Source organism: Hypanus sabinus, chromosome X2, assembly GCF_030144855.1.
Source record: "Hypanus sabinus isolate sHypSab1 chromosome X2, sHypSab1.hap1, whole genome shotgun sequence".
Classification (NCBI taxonomy): Eukaryota; Metazoa; Chordata; class Chondrichthyes; order Myliobatiformes; family Dasyatidae; genus Hypanus; species Hypanus sabinus.
In genome coordinates, this window is record NC_082739.1 from 34,650,782 (window position 1) to 34,676,545 (window position 25,764).

Below are 25,764 nucleotides of genomic sequence, written 5' to 3' on the forward strand. Positions count from 1 at the left end.
ATCTCATTCCTGTATGCCTCCTCATCATCATCTGAAATTCTGCCAAAAGTTATCAGCGAGTTTATAGATGGTGTTTGAGCTGTGCCTAGCCACGGTCGTGGGTGTAGAGAGAGTAAAGCAGTAGGCTAAGCACATATCCTTGAGATGCGACAGTGTTGATTGGCGTTTAGGAGGAAATGTTACTTCTGATTCGCACAGCCTGGTCTCCCAATGGGGAAGTCAAGGATCCAGTTGCAGAGGCCCAGGTTTTGGACTCAGAAAAACACAACCGCTCTTGATGAATGTGGTAATATCTACATATGGGTTGTATGTTTTGGAAATTGTAGAGATAACCTAAGAAGTTGTGGAAGTACAAGAACTGTGGAACTATGAAGTTAAGTAACTTTTTGAACTCTGTAGTGAATCTTTGAGTTTGAACTGATTATGATAAATAAAGTACATCTATTAGGCGGAGTCATAGTCTGCTGTGTTTTATCTGATCCCTTTAATTGACAACAGATCTCAAGGCCAAAATTACAGAATATGAAAGTAATTATTATTTCTCCATAAACAGAAGGAAGTTGTTATGACAACTTGCATGGATAAAATCAATCTTAACCATTTCTGGGTGTGACTGACAGTTGAATTTGCCAATCATTTCCTTTAAAGCACCAATAACTCCAATCATAAGAACATTGTAGAAAAATAAAATTTCTCTTTGATCACAACGTGACAGCCCACTTGTCACTGCCCTTTCACAACTCTAGAAATGTGAGGGAAAACTCCATTAAAAAAACCATAGCTTGAAAGGTCCAACCATGTACTTCACCTTGCCTCAACATAGACAAGAAATCCAGTGCGAAGATCAACTTGTGTCAGTTTTCAATTAATATCTGTAAGCCTGGGAGAAGTACTGTCAAAAGAGATAAAATATTAGAGTAAGCACCCACATACAGTCCTGTGCAAAGGTCTTAGGCGCATACATATAGCTAGGGTGTCGAAGACTTTTGCACAGTACTGTAGAAATTTTAGGTATTGCACTGAACTGCGTTACACAAAAAAAATTCATGACGTGTGAGTGATGAAAAACCTGATTCTGATATGGGTCTCTATTGTGAACTGAAAGTGGGAAGGGGGCAGGGAGAGGGGAAATCATGTTTGGGAAAAGGGGGAAAAGGGGGAAGAGGGGAGGGAGCAGGAAGCACCAGGGAGACATTCTGCAATGATCAATAAATCAATTGTTTGGAATCAAATGACCTTGCCTGGTGTCTCATGGCTGGGTGTATCTGCGTGCGTGCACCCACTCCCATCCCTGGCACTCATCTGCCACCTGCCTCACACTCCTCCCATAGTGCTGCACCTTCACCATTCCCAATATCCTTTGCGCCTTCCAGATTTACAAACTCATTCTCCGCTGCATGTTGACAAATGCAGTACTGTGAAAAAGTGTTAGGCACCCTAGCTATATCTACCTAAAGACTTTTTGCACAGTACTGAACCTAGAGTGTAAAAACAGAATCATACACAGCCAGATGCAAATACTGTACAAAGACACACTTACAAAGATTTAGATTCAGATTTATCACATGTACATTGAAACATACAGTGAAATGTGTCATTTGCATTAACAACCAACACACCCAAGGATGTGCTGGGGGCAGCCTGCAAGTGTTGGCATACATTCCGGTGCCAACAGAGCACGCTCACAATGCTCATCAGCACCACAAAGAGCACAAAAGGCAACAAAGCAAACTCCAGGACAGGCCTCCAGTCTGCAGTATCCAGGCCTCAGCCATCGGGCTTCATCGTCTGATCAACTTTCGGACTTCAATCCTCAGTACCAACACCTGGGCTAGCCGATGAAGGGACCCCGAATCCCAGGGTCAAACTCTAGGAAATGGACAAATCCACACCGACAGTTATATACACCATGACGGAAATTGGCACGTGTATGCTCTTGATTTTAAATATTAGGACTAAATCCTCTGTCTCCAGTGTCCCAACTCAGTGATGGTGGAATCGTGCGCATTTGCCTTCACATGTTCAGCAAGTCCTGTTCAAGTCTGTTGTGTTGCTGACAGTATCCACACAGCTCTCAATTTCCCTTCGTCGCTGCTCCTCTCTATCCTTCCTGCAGAGCTCCTTAAGATCTGCAAACAAAGAGACACATATCAATGTCCAGTCTGCATTCCAGAGGAACACTGGCAGCAAGGGACAGGCACAGCAATGCCAGTACCATGTGCTACAGACATTTCAATTTCATTGCATTTGTTCTGTGTATTATACACGTGAACATTATTAGTGATGGGAGCAGTAGGAGCTAGGCTTGTGTTCTCACTGGCCGCTCACCTCTGTGCACAGCCCCAGAGACATTGCCCTTCATACACTCAGTAAGTCTCTCACAGGTCCAGTTTGTCTCTGTATTCACTCTGGATGTCGGGCCTCTTTGTTGCTGCACCTCTCTCTCTCCTTCCCAGCACCTCAAGATCTGCTGCCAAGCAGCTTTCAATTTAACTCGCTCACTGGATAAATGTGAAAAAAATCTGCAAAAGGTTCAATCAGTAATTTTACAGAGAAGAGTACAGACTCTTTGGCCCACAATGTTGTGAAAACCTTTTAACCTCCTCCAAGATCAATCTAGCCCTTTCCTCCTAAAAGCCCTCCATTTTCCTATCATCCATGTGTCTACTTAAGAATTTCTTAATTGTCCCTAACATATCTGCTTCTTCCACCATCCCTGGCGGGGTGTTCCATGCACCCACCACTCTGAGCAAAAAAAAATTAGCTCAGACATCTCCCCTATACTGTCCACCAAACACCTTGAAATTATGCCCCCTCATTATATCCCTTTCCACTCTGGGAAAAAGTCTCTGGCTATCTACTCTATCTATTCCTTTTACCATGAACTATACACCTCCATCCAGTTATCTCTCATTCTCCTTCACTGGAGAAAAGCCCTAGCTCTCTCAACCTATCCCCATAAGACATGCTCTCTAATTCAGGCAGTATCCTGGTAAATCTCCTCTGCACCCTCTCTAAAGCTTCCACATCCTTCCTATAACGAAGCAACTAGAGAACTGCCTGTTTGCTTCCAAATCCAATGCTAACCTTTAAATTTCTGCTCAGGTATTTTTAACTCGCATCACCAGTGGCATGAGGGGCTTGACAGTGTGAATGCACACTGTCTTTTTCCCAGGGTTAGGGAATCAAGAATTAGAGGGCATAGGTTTCGGGTATGAGGGGGAAGAGATAAAACAGGAACTTGAGAGGCCACTTTTTCACCCAGAGGGTGATCAATAATTGGAATAAGCTGACAGAGTAAGAGGTTGAAGCAGGAACATTAACAACATTAAAAGGCACTTGGACAGGTATATCGAAAGGAAAGGTTCAGAGGGATGTGGGTCAAACACGGGCAATATGACTAGATTAGATGGGCACCTTGGTCAGAATTAACCAGTTAGGCTGGAGAGCTGATTTCTATGCTGTATGTCTCTGTGCTTACATTGGCCTTCTGGGCTGCAATACTTCAGCCTTGAAAACCTGGCCTCAGCTGCCACTCTAACCTCCTTCAGCTCCGTAATATTCGGAGAAACGTGCATTGTTCCAAGCGGCTGTTTGCCAGGTCAATGTCCCGTGATCGCTCAATCACCAAAACCACAACCTCCTCCCTAAATGTCACCATTTGTTTCTGTCCCCTGTGCATTCTGTAATTAAGTTTTGTTTTAATCAAGTCTTCAATCATTGGATTTGTCAATCACACTCCAGTAATAGCCAGGTCTGCTCTCCCTGGTGCTGAGGGGTCAAGTGGGCATGTGACTGAGGTGTAAAATATTAATAAGGGGTATAGACAGGCAGACTGCAGGACAGGCAACCTTTCCTCATATCAGACAGGATAAAAACTAGAGGATATAGATTTACTGTAAGGAGTAAGGGATTTAGAGGTGAGTTGAAAAGGATCTTTTTTCAGCCAGAGGGAAGTGAGTACAGAAGAGACCGGCGCACCCAGAGAAAACCCTCGAGGACACAGGGAGAGCACACAAACTCTTTACAGACAGCGGCGGGAATTGAACCCTGCTCGGTGATTGCTGGTGCTGTAATGCAATGCAATGCGCTTGCCGCTATGCAACAGCGTTGCTTCCCATGGTAGAGTAGAGGCATCATGCCAAGAGAGTGGGATTATCCCCGGGACAATACCTGTCTGATGCAAACCAGGTCTAACCTGGCACAAGATAAGCCTTACAAATAGGTCCTCTACTCCTGCCTGCTGGGTTTTAACAGGAAAGAAACAAGTTTGGATACTGGGCCAGGACAGGAGAAAGTTTAACAGTGAGGCCTTAGATGCTCAGATTCCTAGACACCACCAACACAACAGAAATCCCATGTGGGTGAGTTGCTGGAAGGAAGGTTGGGTTCATGCAGGGAGAAATCTAAAAGAAGGTCATTGAGCGCCAGAGCTAAATCTATATAATCTCCCCCAGAGGGAGCCACAAACATTCTCACCTCGCCTGTATAATACACTTAGGAGGCAAGCTCGATGGTACAGAAGGACACAGTTTGCACTTCAGGCAGTTCTTCTATAGAATTGCCCAACAACCCACCTCTCATCTCTCCACACATTCCTGTCATTCAGTCTTTTCAATTCCTGTTTGAAAGTAATGACAATCCATCCCAACCAAGCCTACAGAAAGTGCATGCAGGAACTGGCTTTTTAAATGCAATTCTCATGTCTTTCCAATATAGCAAACCCTTCCTGCTTGTGGAAGCACTTGGTCTACTTTATTCTAACCCTTCAAATTTTGAACAATTTGGTTCTTTTTGCTGCTCTAAGGTTCTCAGCTTCACCTGCACCTCACACTTTCATAACATTCTAGTGACATCGTCTGCAATACCCGAGTTCTCAAGCAGGGAGACCTGGAGCTAGTCAGGGTTTTACACAGGTGGTACTCACAACATAATATAGCATGCTTGATCTTCTGGAATCCATTCTCTTTGTCCAGTCTGACGTCAATACCAAACATGAAGCGCAGCTCCTGTGGATAATCCTTCTGCTCCAGATGCTTCCGGACTGGAATAACCCGCCCATTGGCAATGGGAGATTCAGACAATGCCTGTTGCATCTGGTACCAACACCAGGGGTCCTTGAGAAAGCTTGGTGTAATAATGAGGACCCAGCAATGGCTTTCCCTGACAGCCTGGCAGAGCTCAGTACAGATAGCACCTCCTAGGGCCAAGTCCCTGAGCTGCAGAAAGCAGCGCAGACCTTGCGGATGCAGTTCCAGAAAAGACACCAAGTCTTGCACATAGCCGATGTCATCCTCAGCATGGCAAATGCACACATCATACTCTTTACTCCAACGAGCTTTACTGTCAAACCTTTGGGATGCGGTGGGATCAGCAATGGGCCGTGAGCTGGTGCAGCTGGACCCTGAGTTCTTACAAGAACTTTTTGCTGTGTCGCTTGGCTGAGGACTTGGATTTCGGTTCTTATTCCTCTTTAAGTCTCCAAACCACCTAAAAAACCCTGTGTGTTTTTTAAATGAAATAAGAAACTTTGTCAGTGGTTTTCTACATTCCTAATCTTATTTCCTCCTTCCTCTAAAGGACCCCAACTCTCAATCAGGACCCCTCCATTCCTGCCAAGACCTTGACTACAAGAGTTGACAGACACGGGCGGCCCCAGGATTCAATCCTGACCTCTAGTATGGAGTTTGCACATTCTCCATGTGACCATGTAGGCTCCCCTGACCTTCCCACTTCACCTCCCTGCCCTACCAAATGTGCCAGTCTCCCTCCCACATCCCAAAGGTACGTGGGTTGGTTTAAATTGGCCCTAGTGGCAGAATCTTGGGGGGGGGGGAAGGGGGGGTCCAATGCAAATGAGAGAATACAATGGAGTGAGTGCTTGATAGAGCATGGACAGTGGGCCGAATGGCCTGTTTCTGCGCTGTATATTTTGACCATTCACGAATAAAAATTTCACAGCCAAATCCAATTTTCATTTTGCAACCATGAAGGGATACGATACAGCTAGAACCCATGGCACATGTATCCAAACTGACATACACAAAACTTTTGCTGGCCTGTGGTATGCAATACTGTCTGTCAATTCTTTAAACCCCACCCATAATGATTACCTCACCGAGAGTGTGTTTACTTCCATTTCCTTGGTCTTTTATGAATATACACCAGAGCTTATAATTTCACCTTCACATTTACTATGTTATTTATAAGTACAATAACAAAACTATTCAGAAATTGGTATTTTTCAATTCTTTAATACTGTAACGTTCTGGGTGGGGACGTGGTCGACAGTCCGCCCCTGCATTTCTAATGACAAGTAGTTTATTGTTCTTGTGTTAAAATGCTTTTATGAGATTATGGTGGGAAGTTCCAGTTAGTTTACTGTTATATCTTAGCTTGGGTTATGCAGTTATTTGCTTGTGTATTTGTGGGTCACCCTGACTGTAACCGGGGTGTGTGATGGTCACCTCCCCCGTCTGTGTGAGACTGGTGGGGTTCACTCTCCGGGTCATGGTGCCTGTCTGTTTTTGTCTATCACAATAAAACTGTTGTTGAGTTAAAGAGCTTCCTCGTCTGTCACTATGGACAGAATGCTCACCACAATACATAATTAAAATTAATATATTTTGAACAAGTGTTCTAAAATGCTTCATTTATTTCAATCTTTCTCATACTGTACGTAATAGTGAAACAATGATAACGTAAATAAGCAAAAGGACTCATCCTTTTTCCTTAAAAAATCCAAAATCATTGTTACTAATTCATTAATCAATGATAAATTTAATTTTGAAATTACCATGATGCAAGTAATTTTTTTAGATTAATAACAATTTGGGCAAACACTCTCTAATAGGTTCATTACCCCTGGTCTAGACATTGGCAGAATACACTGCTGCTAAAGAGAAACAAAGTTTCAACAATCTAGAGTGTACAGTTCTACATTGGTCTGCAAGAATCAATTACATATTTTGGTGAGTGAGATGGGAGCAATGGGCTTGGACTGCAATTTCTTCTCTGTTTGAAAGATATTTACTGTGACGAATAAACTCTTCTCAGGCTTCCAGCTAGGTACTGTTATCAATTATAACTGACGTTACGATGACAAGCTCTGCCATCTTCATCAGGGATGATGTCTGGGTATGTCTGGCCCAGTGGTATTTATACTCCTACAATTTGTCCCTCCTGTTTACAATCGAATTCCAGTTCTTGCTTAAAATGAGACCTTAATCTTTGTTAAAATTCATTTCCTCTAGTTTTATTTCAATGGCTTCCTTAACCAGGCAGTCCCAAAAGCCATTGGTGCAGCACAGCAGTTTTGTGCCGTCGAAGTCAGTCCTATGGTCAATCCTGATTGGACGAGGACTAACCAATCAGGAGGGATGGACAATGCAGGTATGAATACCACCGGACTAGATATGCCCAGGCATCATCCTTGACAAAGATGACAGAGTTGGTCATTGAAACATCGATTATAATTGATATTTGTGCCTGGCTGGAAGCCCAAGAAGAGCTTATTCTTCATATATGTCGGGAAAGTACTAGATCCGTATTTCCTGTAAATTACAAGCCAGTATAATGTGTAACTGAGATTGCTACTTGGTAAATAAAAAGATTAAAAACAGCTTGGTGCAAAGCAAGTGATGGGTGGCGGTTCTAACATGTGGAGATGACATGATTAACTGTAATTTACTTATTGAGATACACCGCGGAACAGGCCCTTTGAGAAGCACTGCCAGCAACTGGAATAAGGGGAAGAAAGCCAGTGCAGGCTCCCAGGATAAGATCCCTGGGTGGGCTGATGAAAGGGAGGGATTTGAGAGTCTGGCCAGCATGCTGGCAGACCACGGGAAACCAGTGGACTGGTCTGAGCAGTTAGAGCCCCGTGGAGAGAAGCTGGGCCATCATGTGGTCTCGCTCCTGAAGGAATCAGGGTTCCCCAGAGCCAAGGGGAGTCAAAGGGGTGCCTTCTGGTTGTTTGCGTCCCTGCTGAGACGCCAGGTTAGAATTACTGATCACCTGCGGCACTTGTGTGGTCAGAAGGACAGGGAAATTGAAGACCCCAGTCAGCATTGTTGCACGCTGAAGGAAGCAGCACAGGCTGCCCAGGCCCGAGCCGATGACCTTGAAGTTCGGGGAACTGAACTTGCCTGTCGCCCCATAAAACTTCAGCAGGCCAGGGCAGCCCGTCAGTCTGGCTGGCAGCCGGACCCATTAAAGATTCGAGCCTGGGACCTTCCGGTAAGATGGCAATTGTTTAGCTGCTCCGAACTTTTGCTCTGTCATTCTCCCTATCTTTGCACTATATGTCTCCATTCTTAAACCTTAGTTAGGTATTTTATTACGTCTCTTTTACTTGCCTGCGAACACATCTATCTTATAATGTCTACCAAAAGTACTAAAACTGGGAAAAAGGAAACTACGGCTTTGCCGACTGATATTCTTGCTGCTTTGGAACAGCATCGAGAAGATATTTTAAAGGAATTTAGAACTTCTTTCAACCAGCTGGATGTCAAATTGGATCAGATCAACGCTAGAGTGGACGAACCTGCTGAACATTTATCTCACATCGACTCGACTGCTGAAGATTTAAAACGTCATGTTCAATACCTTGAAACTTTCTGCTCCAGTCTAGAGGAGAAGAATTGTAAACTTTTTTCCAAAATGGTGGATCTTGAAAACCAGAGCAGATGTTGCAATCTACGAATTCTTGGTTTGCCAGAGGCCACCGAACAGGGTTCTGTCGTGAAATTTTTTTCCGATTTTCTGAGATTTTTGGGAAAGAATTTCTTCCGAATCCACCTGAGCTTGAAAGGGCACACAGGATCTACGTTCCCCGTGCAATTCTGGGTTCCCGCCCACGGCCGGTAATTTTGTGCTTTCATCAATACCAGGTGAAAAACCGTTTGATTATGGAGGCACGCCACAGAGGTACTTTTGCTTTTCAAAATTCAGTCATTCGTTTTGTGGAGGATTTTGCCCCCCAGGTTCTGAAGATGCGTGCTGAGTTTAAAGGTGTAATGAAAGTGCTTTTTGATCGTGGACTTAGACCCTCTCTTCGAAATCCAGCCGACCTCCGAATTACGCTTACTACTGGAGAATATAAGTGGTTTAAATCAGTGAAGGAGGCTGAGGCATTTGTTGGAAATCTTCCGGCCATCCAGTCTTCTTCGGAACCTGGTCGGACCTTCTAAAATGGTGGATAAGTACCTCTCGTAGTAAAATTATTTCTTCCGGACTCAGACTTTACTTGAATAACTCAGACATTATCTATTGAAACTCTGAGGGCTGTAGACAATCTCTCCCTGGACTTGGTGCATTTTTTCTAAATAGATATTCTGAGTTTAATGTTTCCTTGTGGACATTTAGATTGTACTTGTGTAATCTATTTTATTCTTCTATAACTTTATCTATAGAGTTCTACAATTGACTCTATCTTGTTTTGGAGGTTTGGAGTTTTTATTGAAGGCCTCCCTGTTGGTTGATTCAGAGTTGAAGTTTTGCTTTTTTTTTCTGTAAATGGTTGATAAGTACTCTCCTTGAATCTATAATTTCCCCCTTTTCTCCCTCCCTTTTTTTTCTCCTCTTTTAATCTTCTATAATTTTTCGCAGGTAGGTTAGTTTTGGTTTTCCTTTGATTTTCTTTGTATTAAGTTTTATACTTCTGCAGAAGTTGTTCCTATTTGTAATTATATTTTCTAGTGCATAAACTAGTTACCATTTACTATAGTATTTATACGGAACTGTTGTTAATGACACAGATCTGGAAGTCATATTTGGGTTAATTTTTTTGGTAGAGCTAGCTGCTTTTTTTGGTAGCCGTCTAGTTTTGGGTTGCGAGGGAGGGGTGGGTTTTCCAGTTCTAACGTCACTCACTGTTTCTATTGTTTTCCCTTGTTACTCAGGACATGTTTATGTTTTGATTCTACGAATCTATGTTTACATCTCTGCTCCCAGACTGTTATTGTACTGCTTGACTTTTTATATGCCTGCTGCCTTCTATGCATTAACAATTGATAATGGCTAGTACACTTAAATTTGTGAGCTGGAATGTAAAGGGATTGAATCATCCTGTTAAAAGAAGGAAGGTATTCTCACATATTAAACAACTCAAAGCTGACATTGCTTTCCTTCAAGAAACTCATATTCGTTGTTCTGATAACTCCCGGCTTTTGTCAAAGTGGGTGGGTCAGCATTTTCATTCATCCTTTGCCGCTAAAGCTAGGGGGGGTCTCCATCCTTATTGACTCAAATATTCCTTTTGAACTCCATAATAAGATATCTGATACAAATGGCCGTTTTATTATCGTTTCTGGTAAACTATATAATACTAAAGTTGTACTAGCAAACCTGTATGCCCCCAATTTTGACGATGTTAATTTTTTTGAATGTTTTTTCTCCTCGCTACCAGACTTAAACTCATACTCTCTTATACTGGGTGGTGACTTCAATTGTTGGTTAGATCCTAATTTGGATCAATCGTCCTCTGTTACTAGACCACCTACTAAATCTGCCTTAGCTATCCAATCGTTTCTCTCTAATTATGGTATCTCTGATATATGGCGTTTCCTTCATCCTACTGAGAGAGATTATTCCTTTTTTTCACATGTTCACCATATCTTTACTAGAATTGACTACTTCTTACTCGATAACCAACTCATTCCATTTGTCTATTCTTGTGATTATCAGAGTATACTGATTTCTGACCATGCCCCAATTACTCTGTCTTTGAACTTTCCTGGTCTCCCTCAGAGGAATAAACACTGGCGGTTTGATTCGACTTTATTATCGGATGATGATTTTCTAAAATTTATTAAGGATCCGATAACCTTTTATTTTAACACCAATACATCACCTGAAGTGTCATCCCAGATTGTCTGGGATGCCATGAAAGCATATTTGAGGGGTCAAATAATCTCCTATACAGCAAATGTCCTGTGCAGATCGATTAGACCTCATTAACCAGATTAAAGAATTGGATCAACTGTATGCTCAAACTAAGAACCCTGAACTATACAAGAAGCGTGTAGAACTTCAAACTAAATTTAATCTTCTGTCTACTCAACCTGTCGAACGCCAACTTCTTGAAAGTAAGAATCGCTTTTACATTCATGGTGACAAATCTGGTAAATTTCTAGCCAATCAGCTGAGGCGTTCCAAAGCCAAACAACATATTACAAAGATCCGGAAGGAGAATGGAGACTTTACATCGGATCACTTAGAAATTAATGATGCATTTAAAAATTTCTATTCTCGACTTTATTCCTCTGAATCTTTGAATGACAATATCTCTGTTGATCATTTTTTAAATAATCTGAATATTCCTTCGCTTTCATCTGATTTTAAAGCCAAATTTAATGCACCTATATCATCAGAAGAAATATCTTTTGCAATTTCTGCATTGTCCTCAGGGAAATCTCCTGGACCTGATGGGTTCCCCGTAGAATTTTATAAATCATTCTCTTCACTTCTTTCTCCTCAGTTACTCTCAGTATTATCTGACTCGTTTAATTACGGCAAATTGCCACCCTCTTTTAATGAGGCATCTATTATTCTTTTATTAAAAAAGGGTAAAGACCCAACAGAGTGTTCCTCGTATAGGCCGATTTCTTTGCTTAATGTTGATGTTAAAATCTTGGCTAAAGTTTTGGCTTATAGATCAGAAACTGTTAATTCACTCTATTATTTCTGATGACCAAACTGGTTTTATTAAAAACCGTCTTCCTTTTTTTAACATTTGGCGTTTATTTAACATTTTATATTCACCTCCAACTGGGATTCCTGAATGTGTTATTTCCCTCGATGCAGAGAAAGCATTTGATTGTATGGAGTGGAACTACCTTTTTGCAGTTTTAGAAAAATTTGACTTCGGTCAAAGTTTTATCTCTTGGACCAAATTGCTGTATTTGTGTCCTACTGCCTCTGTTTTAACTAATTTTCAGAAATCCCAGTTATTTAACCTCAAACGTGGCACCTGTCAGGGATGCCCTTTAAGTCCCTTTCTCTTTGATTTGGCTATAGAACCTTTGGCGATAGCATTTCGAAATTGTCCTGAATTGACCAGGATTTGGAGAGGGGGTGTTGAGCATAAAGTTTCTCTCTATGCTGATGACTTATTACTCTTTCTCTCAAATCCGTCTACATCCTTGCCTCCAATGTTTTCACTTCTTGACCAGTTTAGCCAGTTCTCTGGCTATAAACTTAATTTACATAAAAGTGAACTTTTCCCAATTAATAAAGAAGCACAAGAATTAACATTTTGTGATCTCCCTTTTAAAGTAGTTCATAATCAATTTACTTATCTTGGGATTACAGTCACAAGGAAGTTTAACGATCTCTTTTGTGAAAATTTTGCCAATCTTTCATATACTATAAAACAGAGTCTGTTACCTCTATCTATGTATTTGGTAGGTCGTATTAATGTTGTTAAAATGTATGTTCTCCCTAAACTTTTATATTTACTTCAATCAATCCCAATTTTTATTCCTAAAACTTTTTTTGACTCCTTAGACTCTATTATTTTGTCATATCTGTGGAAGAATAAGCGCTCTAGAATTAATAAAATCCATCTCCAAAAACCTAAAAAAAGAGGGTGCCATGGCTTTACCTAACTTTCATTTATACTATTGGGCAGCCAATATACGCTGTGCTACCTTTTGGTCTTTTTTCCATGGCCAACCCAAATGCCCTAATTGGGTGGCAATGGAGTTGAGCTCCACTAAAGAATTATCTTATCTCTGCACTTCTTGGCTCTGTACTCCCTAGTAGTTTGTCCAGATTAATAGTTAATCCTCTTGTTAGGCACACTTTGCGTATATGGGCTCAGTTTAGGAAATTTTATGGTTTCCATGGTTTTTCCTTTTCTAGCCCTATCTTACATAATCACCTTTTTTTTTACCTACTACGTATGATTCAACATTCCATGATTGGTATAGGAAGGGCATTAGACATTTTGAAGATCTTTTTATTGATAATCGCTCCACATCTTTTCAACAGCTCTCTGCTAAGTTCAATCTGCCCAATGCTCATTTTTTTAGATATCTCCAAATTACACACTTTATTGTTCCTTTAATTCTGAAATGCCTGAGAAAAATGTTATGGACTTATTTCTTTCCATTAATCCACTAGGTAAAGGTTTAATATCATTTATTCGAGATAAATTAGCATCCTTACGACGTGCCCATGTGGATAAAATTAAAATGGCATGGGAGCAGGATTTAAATACTTCCTTATCTGATGAGACTTGGGACTTGATTCTCAAATCGGTTAATTCAACCTCTTTGTGCTCGCCATTGCCTTTTAGTTTAAGATTGTTCACAGAGCCCATATGTGTAAATCTAAATTATCTCTATTTTACCCTAACATTAGTCCGCTTTGTGATAAATGCAAAAGGGGTGAGGCCTCTCTCATTCATATGTACTGGTTTTGTCCTAGCTTGGAGAAATTTTGGAAAGATGTCTTCATAACGTTATCGTATATTCTGAATCACCACCTAGAACCAAACACTTTAATTGTTTTGTTCGGTTTCTGAGGTGAGATAGATTTACGTCTGAGTTCGACCAAGTGTCGAATATTATCTTTTGCCTCTCTCCTGGCTAGCCGTTTAATCCTCCTTAGATGGAGAGATGTTGCCCTGCCCAACCATGCTCAATGGCTTAACGATATTATGGCCTGCTTAGACCTTGAAAAAATTCATTATTCAGTTCTTAATTCGGATTTAAAGTTCCATAAGGTCTGGGGACCTTTATTGAGTACTTTCATAACCTTCCTCTTAACTAAAGTTTTTTTTTCTGTCCCTTGCTTTCAGCTCCTTTTTCTTTTGGTAGTAGGCATTAATATCTTCTGTTGCTAAGTGTATTTACAGCTTTGGGGGTTTGATTGTCCTGATTTATATTCTCTACATTGTGTTGTGATTGGTCTGGAGTTTTTTTTGTGTTGCAGGGCTTGGAGAGGATACTAATTTTACTTGTCTTCAATTTGGGTGCTTTTTCAATTGTCTTTCTTTGTATCATATTGTTATTGTATGTTTATTTTTGCATTGTATCAATGTTCTTCATTTTGATCTGGGGTTTTATTAATCTGTAGTTATGTAGAAAATGTAAAAAAAAACTAATTTTAAAAAAAAAGATTCGAGCCTCAGTCCAGTGTGGTGACAAGCTGGACGCATGGCTGGGGGATGGGGACATCTGGCTGGATAGTGACGACGAGGGGGTGCCCGAGGAGCCAAGGTCCCACAACCACCCTTCCCCCTTCTCACCCGAGCTCCAACATGCCCGACCCGTCACCATGTGGTCCCAGGTTCACCGCAGGGAGGAAGAGAACGAGGGGGAGACAGCCGGACCTTCCCCTAGTCACTCCGAGACCACGGAGACCCGGGACTTCTCCCCCAAGGAGCTGACCCAGTTGGCGGATCGGTACCGCCAACGACCAGGCGAGCACCTCACGGCCTGGCTGCTCCGGCTGTGGGACGAGGGGGGGCCCAACCTCAGCCTCTCCCATCAGGAGGCAAGCGCCCTGGGAAGCCTCTCTGACCAGCAGAGCATAAACAATGCGCTGCGGGCACCACAAGCTGAAATCCACAACGGCACAACCCTGTGGGATCGGGTAGTGACCGCGGTACGAGCTCGCTATCCCACACATCTGGAGCGGGATCTGCACGGGCGCCCGCAATGGGGTACGGTCAGTGAGGGCACCCGGGTTATCAGGGAATAGGCACTGGTCAACGGCATCTATCAAGGTGGCTGTGACCGTAACTTCCTTGAAAACACACGAGTGACTGGTGCCCTAACGGGATACTTGGTCACTACCGCGTGCCCTGATTTGAAGTCAGTAATCCTGGCCCTCATGGCACCAGCCAGCGGTAGGACCATACGGGATGCCATCACCCTCCCGGAGGGATTAGAATATATGCAGAGGGGGGCACCTACGCAGGTCCACAAGACCGAGACAAGGGCCCTAGACACTATCCCTCTCAGATATACACGCAGGCAGCTGTACACGGACCTGCTGCGTGCAGGGGTGGATCGTAACCAGATAGATGGCATCCCCACCCCCAACCTATATGCCCTGTGGAAGGAGCATTGCAGGGGGAAGACTACTTACAAAAAGACCACCCACACCGAGCCACCCTCCGCACCCTCCCTGCCTGAAACTGTCTCGAAGCAGAACTCAGACAGCTCGTCAGGCAGGAAATGTCCCACCTCCACCAGCAAAGTGCCTCACCCCCGGCGTGGCAGCCCTCTTCCCCCCTCCCATAGCATGAAGGCCAGGGCCCCCGGTACATTTGCTATCTCGCCCTTCCCCCCCCCCCCCCCCCCCCCGGGGGACCGGAGGCCAGGTATACCCGTCACAGTACACTGGGGAAAGGGAAACACACAGAGGTGGACCTGAGGCCACATATACCCGTCACAGTACATTGGGGAAAGGGAAACACACAGAGGTGGACCTGAGGCCACATATACCCGTCACGGTACACTGGGGAAAGGGAAACACACAGAGAGGTGGACCTGAGGCCAGGTATACCCGTCACAGTACACTGGGGAAAGGGAAACAGAGGTGGACCTGAGGCCACATATACCCGTCACAGTACACTGGGGAAAGGGAAACACACAGAGGTGGACCTGAGGCCACATATACCCGTCACAGTACACTGGGGAAAGGGAAACACACAGAGGTGGACCTGAGGCCACATATACCCGTCACAGTACACTGGGGAAAGGGAAACACAGAGAGGTGGACCTGAGGCCACATATACCCGTCACAGTACATTGGGGAAAGGGAAACACACAGAGGTGGACCTGAGGCCACATATACCCGTCACAGTACACTGGGGAAAGGGAAGCACACAGAGGTGGACCTGAGGCCCCATATACCCGTCACAGTACACTGGGGAAAGGGAAACACACAGAGGTGGACCTGAGGCCCCATATACCCGTCACAGCACACTGGGGAAAGGGAAACACACAGAGGTGGACCTGAGGCCACATATACCCGTCACAGCACACTGGGGAAAGGGAAACACACAGAGGTGGACCTGAGGCCACATATACCCGTCACAGTACACTGGGGAAAGGGAAACACACAGAGGTGGACCTGAGGCCACATATACCCGTCACAGTACATTGGGGAAAGGGAAACACACAGAGGTGGACCTGAGGCCACATATACCCGTCACAGTACATTGGGGAAAGGGGAACACACAGAGGTGGACCTGAGGCCACATATACCCGTCACAGTACATTGGGGAAAGGGAAACACACAGAGGTGGACCTGAGGCCACATATACCCGTCACAGTACATTGGGGAAAGGGAAACACACAGAGGTGGACCTGAGGCCACATATACCCGTCACAGTACATTGGGGAAAGGGAGGTGGATGGCGCTTGTCAACACAGGTGCCCAGCACACGATAATCCCAGGCAATCCTGCCTTATGGAGGGGTACGGACATGCAGACAGAGGGACTGGGGGGCTCCCTGTTACCAGCTAGGGAGGTCACCCTTCGCCTAGCCATAGGCAACCATTTCCCCAGACGTGTACAAGTCCTTATTGCCTCCTCCCCGGAATGTATCCTCGGGATCAATGTTTTAAAGGGACAATCACTTGAAACAAACAGGGGCAAGTTCACCTTCGGCATCGCGCGAGCCACTATTGTCGTCGGGGCGGCTAAGTGGGAGCCAATTGTTATATTCCCCCTCCCTCCAAGATCATCTGTAACAGTCAGTACAGAGTGCCGGGGGGGCGCCAAGAAATCGCAGACTCCATTCAAGCCCTGTTACGGGAGGGGATTATTAGAACCGCTACCTCGCCTTTCAATAGCCCTATTTGGCCCGTCCGTAAGAGGAACGGCTCCTGGCGGATGACCGTTGATTATAGGCAATTGAACAAGGCTGGCCTGACATTGTCACCCTTATTGGGTCCATATTGGCTCTTTCAGTGGTAAACGTTGCCGACCCCTGATATAGACGATATTCTTCTCCATTGTGTCAAAGGCCCTTCACATGCTAATCGAATCCCTCAGGGGAAGGGGGTGGGCCATTAATATGGAAAAGATACAGGGCCCCAGCCAGGGTGTCATTTTCCTCGGAGTACAATGGAACTCCGGGCACAGAAACATACCCGATGCCGCCAAAAATAAAATTTTAAATTTTGCCGTCCCCTCAAATAAAACTGTCACACAGAGATCCATGGGGCTCCTAGGCTATTGGCGGCAACATATACCCCACTTGGCCATGCTTCTCCGGCCGCTCTATAGGATCTGCAGGAAAAAATCCACATTTCTCTGGGGGCCAGCGGAACAGGCTGCCTTTGATACAGCGAAACTAGTGGTGGAACAAGCCATGCCACTTTCTTCCAGCCAGGCAGGTCTGCCTTTTGAGTTACAGGTCTCAGCGAGCGAGACGGTCGCCAAGTGGAGCCTCTGGCAGAAGACCCCAGGGCATAGAGTCCCCCTCGGCTTCTGGACTAAGTCCCTACCTGAAGCGGCAGTGCGCTACAGCCCCTTCGAACGCCAGCTGCTAGCCTGCTACCTGGCACTCCTCGCCACAGAACAGCAAACAGGCACCGACCCTGTCGTCCTTCGCCCCCATCTCCCCATAATGCGATGGGTCAAGTCCCCCGATTCCACCCACAAGGAGGGCCGTGCCCAGAGGTCCTCCATTGTCAAGTGGAAGTGGTACATTGCAGACCGAGCTGAACCCGGTCCTGAAGGGGTCAGCTGCCTCCATGAACAAGTCATGGCTTTCCCCCAGTCCCAGGACTCTGCCCCGGACATCCCCGAGGTACAGCCCTCCCCAGCATGTTGGGGTCCACCCTTCGATTCCCTCGACACCGGCAGCAAACTGCGCGCCTGGTTCACAGACGGCTCCAGCCACTGGAAAGGGGGTAAACAATTTTGGAAAGCGGCAGCACTTCATCCCACCACGGGTAGAATTTTAACCACCGGGGGGGGGGGGGTTCCAGTCAACTTGCTGAGCTGGCGGCAGTAGCCCTCACCCTCCAAAACACTACCGGACGAGTCCACATCTAGACTGACTCCTGGGCAGTAGCTAACGGCATTGCAGTGTGGATGGCCCAGTGGCAAGACATGGGGTGGGAAATACACGGACGTCCCCTTGGGGGACAGCACCACTGGCGTTTCATTTGGGACCAGGCTACCCACAGGAAAATTTCCCGAAAGATAATGAAGAGGCAACGTTTAACGCTGCTGTGGACCAGGCTGCCCAAATATCATCTGCCACCACTTCCACCCCTGACACAGACCCCAGTGCACTAGCTGAGTGGGCACACCGCAAAGGTGGCCACTTGGGGGCCGATGGCATGCGGCACTGGGCTGAACAATTCGGTGTCACCTTGACACTCGATCAATGTAAAACCTCTGTAGATAACTGCCCCATTTGCCAGCAAGTCAGGCCACGGGACTAGCCGATAGGGCCACCGGGCCACATTCGTCGCGGCACTGGAGCGGGTCAGGTATGGCAAATCGACTATATTGGACCGCTCCCGCGACAGAATAAGAAGCAGTATGTCCTCACGATGGTGGGCACATACTCGGGTGTCCTGGTGGCAGTGCCCTTTGAGAGGGTCGACCAGAACGGCACCATCAGAGGATTACAGCACCTCTCCTCTCTCTATGGGGTCCCATGGGAGGTACAATCCGATCAGGGCTCACACTTTGCTGGGACCAAAGCCCAGATCTGGGCGGCTGAGGTGGGGATCTCGTGGCTGTTCCATATACCCCACCACCCCCAGGCATCGGGCTTAATTGAAAGAATGAACTCAAGGAAAAAATCCGCACTCTGATACCCTGTCGCACACTGCAGGGGTGGCTAAGTGTCCTTTAGCAGGCCGTCAACCAGTTAAACACACGGCCCACTAGCCAAGGGGGATCCCCACTGGCCCGCCACCTGGCACAGTCCCCATCTCCCGACTGGGAAACCACCAAACCCCCCGAGACCGAGGACTCAGGCAGAGTATGGATCCGACAGCCACAGAGCCTCCCCAGAAAGGGAGAAATTGTCGCGTGCGGTCCAAGGGGCACCCGCTGGGTTGCCATTCCAGGCAAATCTGATTTGTCCTGTATACATACCCGGCACTTATTCAAACGGGAATGAGTTTCCTGCTACACCTACCCCCACCCCTCCACCCCCGTCTCCCTCTACAGGACAATGGTGCGACTCCAGTCATCCCTCCTGGTCGCTGCGATGCTCGGCTCCGTGACAGCTGCCAACATCTTCCTCAGGGTCGCTTACAAGTTTGCCAGCAACACCAACAGATCGGACTGCTGGATCTGCTTGTGGGCCCCAGCACACACTGATTATGCACTGCCACTCACACCGATCCCGCTGGATGACATCGAGATGAACTGTTTACACAGACTGTTTGCTCCTGCTGGTTTTGGTATATCTGTTTGGGGGGGCCCTGCTGGCAGTCCCCCACCACTCTCCTCCCCACTACACAACATCTCTTCCCTTGACCCCCAATGGGGTGGGTGCTTCAGGAACTGGTATTTCCCTTCCTACAATCTGACCTCCACCCGAGTCCCCACCCTCAGAGTTATTCCACAGGCACTGAGTAGACCTGACGAATGCTGGTGCAGACTCCGCAATGCGCACACTTCTAACTTTTCCGTTGGTCACAGCAACTGTCAGCGAAACTGGTAGTCGGGTGCCCCAGTGACCACTGCCGCTAAGCTGGGAGCTCCCTGGACTCTAAACGGGACCCACTGGATCTGCGGCCACTGCGCCTACCCGTGGCTCCCCACGAGCTGGTACGGCTGCTGCTGTCCAGCTTATGTGGTGCCCTTCATCCACCCCCTGAATGACCTTGGGGAGCATCCGGCGTACAGCGGCCACCGGGACAAGAGGGCAATTACAGAGGCAGAGAGGTTCTGGATGATAGCCTTTCCCAGTTATGGTCCGGCCCGGCTGTCCCGGGAGGTGATCCAGATGACCAGCGCGCTCGAGACTCTGGCCAACGAGACGGCAGTGGCCCTGCAACACACGGAGGATGCCCTCACCCGAACGGCGGCAGAACTGACCCCTGTCAGGATGGTCGCCCTGCAGAACCGAATGGCACTGGACTACCGACTCGCTGCTGATGGAGGAACGTGTGCAGTGGTTGGTGAGGAATGCTGTACCTTTATCCCTGATGAGTCCAGCAACATCACTCACTTGGCCGCTCACATTCGGGACTCGGTGGCTAAAATTCAAAAATCAAGGGACCAGCTCCTCCAGTACAACACCTCATGGGGCAATTAGTGGCCGTTTGGGTCCCTGGGGGGTGGTGGGCAACTGTCATTCACTGGTCCATCGCACTCATTCTTGTAATCATAGCCATTTCCTTACTATGTTGCGCATGCCAGCTGATTAGAGTGTCTCTGTATTTACTTAGCTGCTCAAAATTGGTTATTTCTGGTATATTCTATGTGGTGCGTCTTCCGAGGGGTGGAGTGTATCCAGAGATACCGGCCACGTGACAGACGCACCGTCACCTGGCTGGTCGGAGGACACACCACATGCCAATCAATATCTGGTCCCTCCCAACTGATCAATGCACACCTAAATTATTAGTCACCTTAATTGGATTATCTCACCCAGCCCCATGCTATAAAAGGTGAGACTTGTCCCTGGATCGGCCTCTCTTACAGACCACCTCGTTGGAGGTAAGTGCATTGATTTATGTTTGGGAAGGTCTATCGTTTGTCCTGGTAAGGGAGCCGCAGCTATCCAAGGTCAAGGGGGATAGCTGTTGTAGTGCTTTTCCCTTGTTCTTTGTATGTGTAACCGTACCCTGTCCCCACACCCTTCCTGTGTATTGTAGTTGCTTGTGTTGACCTGACTTCCCCTTGTAAATAAATTCCTTATTATTAAAACTGCGTGTGTCCAGGCTTCTACTGTTGAGACTCAAAGAACCATTTATTTCTGTCACAACACCAGGGGACCCAGAGAAAACCCACACATTCCACGGGGTGGATGATGTTGGTTTTGAATTCCGAACTACAACACCCCGAGCTGTAATAGTGTCGCACTAACTTCTATGCTACTGTGGCACCTCTTAATTACATATGTACTAAGTTTCTACTGCAGACGGAGCTTCAGGAAGTTGCTAGAATCCAATTAAAAAGCAGAACAACAAAGGGAATGACTTCTGGATTATCCCCTGAGCCAAGACAGAGCACACGCAATGTTTTAGAATCAGCTGCTTCCTCTCTGCCATCTTCCGTTTCTTCCTCTTTTGCACTTTTTAAAAATTATAACACATAACTTTTAGGTATTGCACTGTACTGTCAAAAAAAAGTTTCATAACGTATGTCAGTGATTATAAACAATTCTGATTCTGAGGTGCAATTTGGTAGAGTTAAAATGATCAGGGAATTGGATGTGTGGCCTTAAAAGACAGGTGTGGGAGAATAGCATTTAAACACCAGAATCCAGGCTGATGCCCCAGTATAACTCCCAAAGGACTGCTGTCTTTTGGATGGGTTGCTAACTTCAGATCTCCACTGCTCCCTCAAGTAGACTTGCAGGATTCTGTTCAAACATGGACAGGGGCATCTCCCTTATGTTATGACTAATATCTATTATACAACACAATCTGGCCGTTATTACCTTGCTGTTTTGAAGACCTTACTGCATTAACTTGGCAGTTACAATTCAACTTAATAGTGGCAATGTACCAAGAATCCATTAGTGGCTATGAAGTACAATAGGACATCCTAAACAGAATGGGAAAGTCATGGGAGATTTCAATATGCAGATAGATTGGGAAAATCAGATTGGTGTTGGATCCCAAGATAGGGAATTTGTAAAATGACTATGAGGTGGCTTTTTAGAGCAACTTGTGATTGAGCCCCACTAAAGAAAACAGTTCTGGATTGGGTGTTGTGTATTGCATCAGATTTGATTAGGGAACTTAAGATAAAGGAATCCTTTGGAGTCAGTGATCATAATATGATGATGGAACAGAGATGAGGAAGAACTTCTTTAGCCAGAGGGTGGTGAATCTATAGAATTCATTGCCACAGGCGGCCTTGTAGGCCGAGTCATTGGGTATACTTAAAGCAGAGGTTGATTGGTTATTAATTAGTCAGGGTGTCAAAGTTTACGGGGAGAAGGCAGTAGAATGCAGATGAGAGGGATAATAAATCAGCCATGATGAAATGGGCTCAATGGGCCGAATGGACTAATTTGCTCCAATTCTTATGAGAAAGGTCTGAGATGACATTTTGAAAGAGTTCAAAGTGAATTTATTATCAAAATATGTATATGTCACCTTGAGATTCATTTTCTTGAAGACATTCATAGTGGAATAGAGAAATATAACAGAATTATGAAGAACTACAGACAAAGACTGACAAATAATCAACTTCCCCTTGTGCTAGAACAGTTCAGAACCCGACTCTTGTTCTCTCTCTCTGTTTGAAGGTCTCAGAATGTAAAAACCAAGCTCCTATTTCACCTTGAGTACAAATGGCTTCATTAGATCTACATATTTATAATTTACATGTGCATAACTTCTGCTTAATGTTTTTCTTGTGAATGCTGCTTATATGATGCTATGAGCCTGTGATGCTGTTGCAATTATGCTTTTCATTACACCACTCCGTACTTGTGCATAAGACAATAAACTCAAATTTGAGATATTTCAACAAAATACACTTACGAGCCATATGTTGCTGAGTGTGACCCTATTACACACAACCAAAGTGTAATAGTCAATAGAGGCAATTTGTTCCCCAGCTTTCACTTCTGCTTACTAGTGGAAGATCGTCTTGTCCGAATGCAGCAGCTTGGTGACTTAGTCGATGAAGTTCTGCAAATTGATAACTTAAATTAGCATTCCCGTCAACAGATTAATCTCCAATGAAGAGAGGCTTACGTTGCAAAACTGTTAAAACACTAAGACGATGCAGAAGAATAGCATAGAAATGGAACATCTTCACTAACACTGACAGAACAGGGAAAACTTTACATCATATCTATCCCAAACATTGGTTCAGCAGGTCAGTATAAACAGACTCCACAAACATTTCCCTCCTCAGTGAAGGCAGAGGCCAGCGTGAGTGTTAAAGAAACGTGTGAAGCATTTGCAAACATTTTCAAATAAGTGTCAAATAATGATCTATTCCTGGCAAATCAAAACAAAACAGCTGATGTGGCACAGCGAGTAGAGCTGCAGCCTCACGGCAACGGAGAGCAGGATTCAATCCAGATGCGCGTGGGTTTTCTCCCACAGCTCAAGCCCGGTGAAGTCTCTCGACCCGGAACATCGACTGTCCAATTCCCTCCTCACTTGCCGCCCGACCCGCTCGGTTCCTCCAGCTTTCTGTGCGTTGCTCCACATTTCCAGCATCTGCACTCCCTTCGCGTCGGTACAATTCAAGGAAACGTAGGCTCGTAGGTTAATTAGCCGCTGGAAGTTGCCCCAAATGTGTGTGAGTGCCGGCATCGGAAGGAATCGACAATAGCGTACGACTGGTGCAATGGGCGACCGATAGTCCAAGTGGACTCGGTGGGTCGAAGGGCCTGCTATTTGCCTGGTTTCCATGCCGAGGAGAAGGGGACATCATGCCCCGATAAAGTCCCCGTGCACGCGGGTTAATTACCTTTCCCGTTGGATGAACGCATTCTACTTTTAAAAAGAGGAAATTTCGGTAAATACAAAAAAATAAAAAGACAGAAACTTGCTACACCATACCTGTCCTGAAAGAAATATTCTGCATCTCGGCTGAAGAGGAAATAGGGCGTCTTGCCGTTGCCCCCCGAGGCCGCCACAGCACAAACTCCAATCAACGTCAACCCTCGCCTCGCCTCTGTTGCACCTACTTCCTGATAAAGCGGAAATCGCTTAGGGTGGAGGTTACGCGGTGAAAACACACTTTCCCGACCTGGCATCTCGGGACAACGAAGTCAAAGTTGTGTTTGTTGTCAAATCCACATATTTGCAGAAGCGCCTCAGGCACATAGCAATATCCGCAAGAAAAAATGAACATAAGTCACACAAAATTTTCAAAAGAAAGAATACTATTAGAACAAACAAAAACAAAATTTAGTGCAGTGTTTATCATGTTGCTAAATGATTAGGTGAAAAAGGATCTAATGCTTTTCCTGGCCTATGACAAATAAATCCTCCTTGGGCTTCCAGCTGTGTACAGGTATCAATTTTAGCCAATGTTTCAATGACAAAGTCTGCCATCTTCATCAGGGATGATGCCTGGCCATGTATAGTCCAGTGGTATTTACACCCCCCCCCCCCCTCCTTTGCCTGTCCTTCCTGATTGATTAGTCCTCATCCAATCAGGTTTCCCCTCTCCCACCTTGTTTACAATCAAATTCCAGTTGTTAGAGCTAGACCTTCATTTTTGATGAAACTCTTTTCCTCTAGGCTTCCCAACATAGAGCAGTTCTTTCTACATTGATTAACTGTGCGAAACTATTTCGGACCCAGAGAGTCTCCAAGAGGAAATAAAATGACTACATATGATGTTCCTACAGAATGGCTACAACGTGAAGGAATCAATCAGGCCCTTAAATGCCAGGAAACCTAACGAGAAGGAACCCATTGCTACCACCCATCTTTCTTATATTTCCACAGTTTCTGTTAAGGATCATCAGGACCATGAAGAAATACCGGATTAATACCATCCACAAACTGATGAGGCGGCTCAGATCACAGCTTATGTGGGTCAAAGATGACCTGGGACTCAGGACAGCTAGTGTTTACAGGATTCCCTGTGAATGTGGAGCAGCGTATATCAGCCAGATGGGATGCACGGTGGAAACCCGCATCAAGGAGCACAGGAGGTGTATCCATTTGGGTTACCCGGAGAAATTGGTGGTAGCAGAACATTGCATTTGCAATGACCATAGAATTGACTTCACTGGCACTAAACTACTGTGCCACACCAATGGTTTTTGGGACTGCCTGGTGAAGGAAGCCATTGAAACAAAACTAGAAGAAAAGAATTTTAACAAAGATGAAGATCTCGCTCTAAGAATGAACTGGAGCTTGATTGTAAACAAGGTGGAAGTGCGGAAACCTGATTGGATGAGGACTAACCAATCAGGAGGGATGGACAATGTGGGTATAAATGCCACCGGACGAGACATGCCCAGGCATCATCCTTGATGAAGTTGGCAGAGCCTGTCATCGAAACGTCGGTTAAAATCAATGCCTGTACTGGCTGGAAGCCAGAGAAGAGATTATTTGTAATGATTAAGGTTGTGGCTAGGAAGTTGAAGGGAAGTGCCTGATCTTTAACTTAGTGGTGTAGGACTTAAGGCTTCTGTGAAAGAGAATGAGCTAAATGGATGGAGGAGAATAGGACTAATAGGCTTGCTATTGTGAGAGCCAGCATAGGCTTGATGAGCAGAATGGCCTCCTAAGATTGGTGCCTAGGAGAGCTAAGAGGGGAACAGAACATCCATAGTATTCTTTTATATCTTCACTTGAAGGGAGATAAATTTGACCCTATACAAAAACTGTGACTAAACTAGGGGAAATGCTAAAGATAGTGGACGGGATATTGCACATCAATGAATCTAAATTTACTTTTGCTGTAGATCTTGCCTGAAGATGTGGATGGTCAAGCAGTCAGGAACACAGAGTCACTTTCTCCAATGCACAGAATTTACTGTTCATCCTAAATAGCCCTTTAGAAGGTGGTGGAACCATGAAGTCCCTCTGCTGGTGGTGTTTCAGCAATGCTGTTGGGAGTTTCAGGAATTAGACCTGTGATGATAAGGGAACAGTGATAAATTTCCAAGGC

The 25,764-nt window shown here is 45.4% G+C and overlaps 1 protein-coding gene across 2 annotated transcripts; it reads right to left on the bottom strand.

Annotated features, from left to right (window-relative positions):
• Positions 1 to 462: 462 nt before the first annotated feature.
• Positions 463 to 24,059, bottom strand: tirap (toll-interleukin 1 receptor (TIR) domain containing adaptor protein). Of its 2 annotated transcripts, XM_059957214.1 has the most exons (4): positions 23,694 to 24,059; positions 22,659 to 22,808; positions 4,928 to 5,500; positions 463 to 2,129 (listed from the first exon to the last, which is right to left on the bottom strand). In XM_059957214.1, exons 2-4 carry the CDS (start codon positions 22,663 to 22,665, stop codon positions 2,023 to 2,025), a joined length of 687 nt encoding a protein of 228 aa, XP_059813197.1. In that variant the 5' UTR covers positions 22,666 to 22,808; positions 23,694 to 24,059; the 3' UTR covers positions 463 to 2,022. The 2 variants fall into 2 exon arrangements, 1 of the variants encoding a protein (XP_059813197.1); XR_009509111.1 differs by lacking the exon at positions 4,928 to 5,500 and having other exon boundaries at positions 23,694 to 24,036.
• Between the last annotated feature and the right edge of the window lie 1,705 nt (positions 24,060 to 25,764).

Coding starts and splice junctions, on each gene's coding strand:
- tirap (XM_059957214.1), bottom strand. Junction 2,130..4,927: donor CAAGCATGCTATATTATGTT/GTGAGTACCACC, acceptor CTTTGTTTGCAG/ATCTTAAGGAGCTCTGCAGG.